The sequence below is a fragment of the Oncorhynchus kisutch genome, linkage group LG17, assembly GCF_002021735.2.
Source record: "Oncorhynchus kisutch isolate 150728-3 linkage group LG17, Okis_V2, whole genome shotgun sequence".
Taxonomy (NCBI): Eukaryota; Metazoa; Chordata; class Actinopteri; order Salmoniformes; family Salmonidae; genus Oncorhynchus; species Oncorhynchus kisutch.
This window is the reverse complement of record NC_034190.2, coordinates 32,960,838-32,968,671: the sequence shown is the minus strand read 5'-3', so window position 1 is coordinate 32,968,671 and position 7,834 is coordinate 32,960,838. Positions and strand designations below refer to the sequence as shown.

The window sequence follows — 7,834 nt, the reverse complement described above, 5'->3', positions numbered from 1 at the left end:
ATTTTACAGTAAGTACGGCTACTTTTTGTCAAATGTTTTTTCTCAACTGAACATGACCCTGGTTTGACAGTACAGTTGGTTCTTACACAATAACATGGTAAACAGCCAATATTGCTGCAATGAGTTGTGTAACAGATGTGCATGCTCTTACAGTATAGCATACTTTATACTTACAGCTTAACCCGGGTTCTCAATGTTGTCCAAATGTTTACAATTTGGGGATCTCGTCTGAGTTTACGAGTTGAGGATCTGCTGGGGGAACATCTGCAATAAAACAAATGGCATTTTCACCAGCCGTACCTAAGAAGGTTCCTCATAAACCTTCCAGACTGCGTGTAAACCCCGTTTTACAGGCTTCTTATTTAATTGGTCAGTTTGTCATCCAAATTAGGGCAATGCACATGTGTTTATAATCAAATAACGGTTAAGTACCTGAGAAAGGTCTACTCTGGAGTCACCAATGGAATCAAATATAGTTATGTACACAAACGTGTTTTTGCAATAGGAAAGTCTGTTGGGCAGATTTGAGGAATGTTTTGTTCATTCTCCTGTGCCCAAATAATTGTTTCCATTTACATCAGCACGTTTGAAAATAAAAACAGCAAAAGATTGTTTAAAAGTCTCATGGAAAATGCCAATAAAGGCACTTACTGTGTGGAACTTCAAATGGTGAGGCATTGCCATGGAATTGATATTGTTTTTGGCACAATCAAACACCCAATAAAACAATTTGTATATTTGTGTTGTTGATGGATTTGTGTGATCTATCGTTTTTAACTGTTGCCTTTGAAATGGAAGACTCGTCCTGCACAAACAGGCAATGCAATGACAACTTGTTGTTCTGCATTGCATAACACGTTAATTAAAATGACCCCCAAAACACCAATTAAAATAAAGCTCTCTGGGACATTGTCAGAGATTAATTACAATGAATAGGCCATCTAAGAAGAGGGTACAGTATGCCGCTGGTAACTCGTAAACTAGTCGGTGTCTAACAACCTATGAGTTTTGCAAAGGAAGAAAACCCACAGCTCAGGTGAGGCTCATGAAAAACTCTGGGTCAAATGTACGGGTATGTACAACTGCTGCCTAGTGTTGACCTTTTTCTTCTGTCTGCAGGTGTGGCCCACTGTGAGAGGATGCAGCCCAAGTATAGCAGCCTGGGCAACATCAGTTACTTGACCCAGATGGACCAAAGAGCTGTGAAAGTCTTCCTGTCAAGGGACAGCTGAAGAAGACACCACATGGAACTTTCATAAAGGTAGAAGTTTTGCATATGGGTGAACAATTTATTTTCAAATGTACAGTACCAGTCAAAAGTTTGGACACACCTACTCACTCAAGGGTTTTTCTTTATTTTGACTATTTCCTACATTGTAGAATAATAGTGAAGACAAAAAAAATTGTGAAATAACATATATGGAATCATGTAGTAACCAAAAAAAGTTAATTTTACAAAGGGTAGCCACCCTTTTGCCTTGATGACAGCGTTGCACACTCATGGCATTCCCTCAACCAGCTTCACGAGGAATGCTTTTCCAAAAGTCTTGAAGGAGTTCCCACATATGCTGAACACTTGTTGGCTGCTTTTCCTTCCTCTGCGGTCCAACTCATCCCAAACCATCTCAATTTGGTTGAGGTCAGGTGATTGTGGAGGCCAGGTCATCTGATGCAGCACTCCATCACTCTCCTTGGTCAGATAGCCCTTACACAGCCTGGAGGTGTGTTGGGTCATTGTCCTGTTGAAAAACTAATGATAGTCCATCTAAGCACAGACCAGATGGGACGGCGTATCGCTGCAGAATGCTGTGGTAGCCATGCTGGTTAAGTGTGCCTTGAATTCTAAATAAATCAGACAGTCTCACAAGCAAAGCAACCCCACACCATCACACCTCCTCCTCCATGCTTCATGGTGGGAACCACACATGCGGAGATCGTCCGTTCACCTACTCTGCGTCTCACAAAGACACAGCGGTTGGAACCAAACATCTACAATTTGGACTCATCAGACAAAAGGACAGATTTCCACCAGTCTAGTGTCCATTGCTTGTGTTTCTTGGCCCAAGCAAGTATGTTATTCTTATTGGTGTCCTTTAGTAGTGGTTTCTTTGCAGCAATTCAACCATGGAGGCCTGATTCACGCAGTCTCCTCTGAACCGTTGATGTTGAGATGTCTGTTACTTGAACTCTGTGAAGCATTCATTTGGACTGCAATCTGAGGTGCAGTTAACACTAACGAACTTATCCTCTGCAGCAGAGGTAACTCTGGGTCTTCCTTTCCTGTGGCGGTCCTCATGAGAGCCAGTTTCATCTTTCATCTTCATTCTGTAAACCACCCCTACCTTGTCACAACACAACTGATTGGCTCAAACGCATTAATAAGGAAAGAAATTCCACAAATTAAATGCATTCCAGGTGACTACCTCATGAAGCTGGTTGAGAGAATGCCAAGAGTGTGCAAAGCTAATATCAAGGCAAAGGGTGCCTACTTCGAAGAATCTCAAATATAACATGTATTTTGATTTCTTTAACACTTTTTTGCTTACTACATGATTCCATATGTGCTATTTCATATTTGCGATGTCTTCATTATTGTTCTACAATGTAGAAAATAGTAAAAATAAAGAAACCCCCAAAATGAGTAGGTGTGTCCAAACTTTTGACTGGTACTGTATGTCTTTCAGGTTTGGTAAGTACAAAAAATTACAACAAAACTAATTTAAAAAACAAACTGTAATCAGTTACATTACCAGCTAAAATATTGCAATCAGATTAAAGATACTTTTGAAAAACTAGAGTAATCACAGGGTGTTACTGAGTCTGGGTAATCCAAAAGTTACTTTACTGATTACAGTTTTGGACAGGTAACTAGTAACTAACATATTACATGTAGAAAGTAACCTCACCAACCCAGTTTCTAGGCTAATAGCAAATATGCATCAGGAAGCAGGAATATGTTCTTTGGAATTTCCTTTCCTATGGGTTCCTGGTATCTTATAGTGAGATTTCCTCCAATGAATAGACTAACGAGAACCAGAAACAGTCTTTCCTATCAGTGCAATTATTGCATGATTCCATGAATAGCCTACCTACCATCTCGCATGGTTCCTGCTTTAGGATACACGCTGGATGTGTCATCTCAATTGGAAATGACCTTTAAATTTTTACATTTCATGCATTCCAGTTACAGATCGAACAGAACCCAAAATATCTTACTCATACCCACGTCAACACGTTTAATTGATAAGAAAATAGGCTCCGTTAAAATCAACCGCAGTGACGCCCACGCTCAATGCGCTTGAAGGCGCGCGCTTAAATAGCCGGACTCGTTTCTGGACCAAAGAAAGAAAGCATCCTTTTGAATCCAAGGAGAACTGCATTAGCCTACACAATGATGGTATGTGGAAACATATGTTTAGCCTGTATTGAAAACGGTGTTTTTAGTTCATTGCAATTATCTGAATATGAAATTGTGAACCGAATATAAACAAACTGAATGACAACCTGCCTGTTCTTTCTTCACAGCTCCTTTTTACGGTGATTCTAGTCAGTGCTGATGCCAGTATGGCACTTCACGCCCAAACTTTCAAAAAAGATGATCCGTACTCCGGTCGTTCGTTAGTGTGTGATCGCTGTCCACCTGGAACGTACCTCCGTGCGCCCTGCAGTGCCACCCGAAAGAGCGACTGTGCGAAATGTCCCAAAGGGGCATACACAGAATTTTGGAACCACATCTCCATGTGCCTGCGCTGCAGCATGTGCGCTGAGAACCAAGTCGTCAAGCAGGAGTGTTCTCCATCCAACAACTGCAAGTGCGAGTGCAAGGAGGGTTACTACTTCAACAAGAGATACGAAGCATGCATCAAACATAAAGAATGCCCCCCTGGGTATGGAGCGAATGCTACAGGTATGACTAAAATTGAGCCAGTTATACGCACGGAAAAAATAATAGGCCTACGAGAAATGACTGTTTACACTTAAGTCTGTGATGATAACAAAGTGTTTTAATCATAATAGTTTACAGTCGATAGTTCCATATGCATACATTGAATGTGCATATGTCTCAGTATATGCTGACTGTGTTTGTTTGGATTGTAAAAAAGGACTAATGTCATTTGATATCAATACCAAATTTGCAAATTAATGCGAATTTAAGGAATAGTTCAATTATTTTACAGTGCATTCGGGAAGTATTCAGACCCCTTGACTTTTTACATATTTTGTTAAGTTACAGCATTATTTTAAAATTGATTATAGGTTTTTTCTTCTTCTCATCAATCTACACACAATACCCCATAATGACAAAGCAGAAACAGGTTTAGACATTTGTGAAAAAAAAGGGGAAAAATATCACATTTACATAAGTGTTCTGACCCTTTACTCAGTACTTTGTTGAAACATCTTTGGCAGCTATTACAGCCTTGAGTCTTCTTGGGTATGACGCTACAAGCTTGGCACACCTGTATTTGGAGTTTCTCCCTTTCTTCTCTGCAGATCCTCTCAAGCTCTGTCAGGTTGGATGGGGAGCGTTGCTGCACAGCTATTTTCAGGTCTCTCCAGAGATATTTGATCAGGTTCAAGTCTTGTCCCGAAGACACTCCTGCATTGTCTTGGCTATGTGCTTAGGGTCGTTGGAAGGTGAACCTTCGCCCAGTCTGAGGTCCTGAGCAGGTTTTCATCAAGGATCTCTCTGTACATTGCTCCATTCAGCTTTCCCTCGATCCTGAGTAGTGACCCGGTCTCTGCTGCTGAAAAACATCACCCCAGCATGATACTGCCACCACCATGCTTCACCGTAGGGATGGTGCCAGGTTTCCTCCAGACATGACACTTGGCATTCAGGTCAGAGTTCAATCTTGGTTTCATCAGATCAGAGAATCTGGTTTCTCATGGTCTGAGTGTCCTTTAGGTGCCTTGTGTCAAACTCCAAGCGGGCTGTCATGTGTCTTTCACTGAAGAGTGGCTTCCGTCTGGCCATTATACCATAAAGGCCTGATTGGTGGAGTGCTGCAGAGATGGTTGTCCTTATGGAAGGTTCTCCCATCTCCACAGAGGAACTCTGGAGCTCTGTCAGAGTGGCCATCGGGTTCTTGGTCACCTCCCCGACCAATGCCCTTCTCCCCCGATTGCTCAGTTAGGCCTGTCGGCCAGCTCGAGGAAGAGTGTTGGTGGTTCCAAACTTATTCCATTTAATAATTATGGTGGCCACTGAGTTTTTGGGGACCTTCAATGCTGCAGAAATGTTTTGGTACCCTTCCCCAGATCTGTGCCTCGACACAATCCTGTCTCTGAGCTCTACGGACAATTCCTTCGGCCCCATGGCTTGGTTTTTGCTCTGACATTCACTGTCAACTGTGGGACCTTATATAGACAGGTGTTTTCCTTTCCAAATCATGTCCAATCAATGGAATTTACCACAGGTGGATTCCAATCAAGTTGTAGAAATATCTCAAGGATAATCAATAGAAACCGGATGCACCTGAGTTCAATTTCAAGTGTCATAGCAAAGGGTCTGAATACTTATGTAAATAAGGCATTTATTTATTTATTTTTAATACATTTGCAAACATTTAAAAAAATCTGTTTTCGCTTTGTCATCATGGGGTAGGTATAGTGGGGCAAAAAAGTATTTAGTCAGCCACCAATTGTGCAAGTTCTCCCACTTAAAAAGATGAGAGGCCTGTAATTTTCATCATAGGTACACTTCAACTATGACAGACAAAATGAGGGGAAAAAATCCCAAAAATCACATTGTAGGATTTTTTATGAATTTATTTGCAAATTATGGTGGAAAATAAGTATTTGGTCACCTACAAACAAGCAAGATTTCTACCCCTCACAGACCTGTAACTTCTTCTTTAAGAGGCTCCGCTGTCCTCCACTCGTTACCTGTTTGAACTTGTTATCAGTATAAAAGACGATGATGATGATGATGAAACGTGGCTGGGTCTTTCAGCATGACATTGATCCCAAACACACTGCCCGGGCAACGAAGGAGTGGCTTCGTAAGAAGCATTTCAAGGTCCTGGAGTGGCCTAGCCAGTCTCAAGATCTCAACCCCATAGAAAATCTTTGGAGGGAGTTGAAAGTCCATGTTAACCAGCAACAGCCCCAAAACATCACTGCTCTAGAGGAGATCTGCATGGAGGAATGGGACAAAATACCAGCAACAGTGTGTGAAAACCTTGCGAAGACTTACAGAAAACGTTTGACCTCTGTCATTGCCAACAAAGGGTATATAACAAATTATTGAGATAAACTTTTATTAATGACCAAATACTTATTTTCCACCATAATTTGCTAATAAATTTATAAAAAATCCTACAAATGTGATTTTCTGGATTTTCCAGATTTTTATTTCTTCTGGATTTTCCAGTGTACCTATGATGAAAATTACAGGCCGCTCATCTTTTTAAGTGGGAGAACTTGCACAATTGGTGGCTGACTAAATACTTTTTTGCCCCACTGTATGTGTGTAGATTGATGAGGAAAATGTTTTATATAATCCATTTTAGAATAAGGTTGTAACGTAACAAAATGTGGAAAAAGTCAAGGGGTCTGAATTCTTCCCAAATGCACTGTATGCACATATGTTGCATTAGCATTATAGCAGTCTATGGACAAGTAGTGAGTGCAAAACACACTTCGGGTTTATTAAACTAGCCACGGCAAACAATTAGCAAATATTAGCAATGTTTTATCAATTCTCCATGCAAATCAATCCCCCGTTTAGCATGTATCAAATGCCATAACCAAATAAAATCTTAAATGGATTGTGTTCCTCAATGAATTGCTTTAAAATAATGTTGAGATAAATATTGTGGCATACACATCAAAACATTTCCTCAGGTACACCCCAACAAGATACAGAATGTGTGCAGTGTCAACCCAGATTCTACTCTAACGTTTCCTCGGCAAAAGCAATCTGTGTTGCCCACTCAAACTGCGAAGCTGGTGGACTGCGCGTGGTGCTGAAGGGCAGAGGCTGGCACGATACACTGTGTGCATCATGTGATGACCTCAAAACTCATGGTAAAACACATTATGAATGACATTGTTTATCATGAAAGACTCATCATTTGTGGCCTCAAATGAGTTTAAGTTTCTCAACCATGTTTTTTTTTCTTCAGATGGAGCTGAATATCTACAGGAAATCCTTCCTGCGTTCTTCATTCAACTTCACCAGAAGATGGGCATTCAGAGAATACGTCGGTTAGCGATGAGGCTGCCGCAAGAGGGAGGCAAGAAACCGCTCCGAGGAACAGTCATGAAACTTTCTAGGAGGGGTCTTAACGACTTTATGAACAGTTGGGACCAAGGTGCAGGGAAAGACCAAGTTAGGAAACTTCCGGAGATGTTGAGGAAGACAGGGGCCCGCAATGCAGCAGACAAACTAGAGCTTAAACTGAAATATATAGACCAACAATTCAAACTCTGTGAAGGGTTAGTTGAAGTAGCCTAAAATGGGTTAAAGTAGCCTCTCATCCCCATCTTCTTAATAACATATCTTGACAGCAAAAAGTAATTCAGTTCAACAGTTGTCCATTTTAGGTTCATATAGGGTACGTGGGCTATGCAGTCTAGCCCAGGGTTCCCCAATATGTGGCCGTGATTTTATTTGGCCTCCCAAGTCTTCTGAGCAAAAAAAGTAATAAATAAAAGTAAAAATTATTGAAAAATTATGATAATTATCATAAATCTATATATGTACACTACCGTTCAAAAAAGTTTGGGTTCACTTAGAAATGTCCTTGTTTTGGAAAGAAAAGCACATTTTTTGTCTATTAAAATAACATAAAATTGATCAGAAATACAGTGTAGACATTATTAATGT

The 7,834-nt window shown here is 40.6% G+C and overlaps 1 protein-coding gene across 1 annotated transcript; it reads left to right on the top strand.

Moving 5' to 3' along the window:
* Positions 1–3,263: 3,263 nt before the first annotated feature.
* On the top strand, positions 3,264–7,545 carry tnfrsf11b (tumor necrosis factor receptor superfamily, member 11b). The gene is made up of 4 exons (XM_020505485.2): positions 3,264–3,397; positions 3,526–3,907; positions 6,850–7,032; positions 7,131–7,545. The coding sequence occupies exons 1-4, from the start codon at positions 3,392–3,394 to the stop codon at positions 7,460–7,462; spliced, it is 903 nt and encodes a 300-aa protein (XP_020361074.1). The 5' UTR covers positions 3,264–3,391; the 3' UTR covers positions 7,463–7,545.
* Positions 7,546–7,834: the final 289 nt, after the last annotated feature.

What these genes read in the sequence shown, in the direction of transcription:
- tnfrsf11b (XM_020505485.2), top strand. An exon ending in GTATGGAGCGAATGCTACAG is followed by an intron (nt 3,908 to 6,849) that starts GTATGACTAAAA and finishes ACATTTCCTCAG; the next exon opens with GTACACCCCAACAAGATACA. An exon ending in TGATGACCTCAAAACTCATG is followed by an intron (nt 7,033 to 7,130) that starts GTAAAACACATT and finishes TTTTTTCTTCAG; the next exon opens with ATGGAGCTGAATATCTACAG.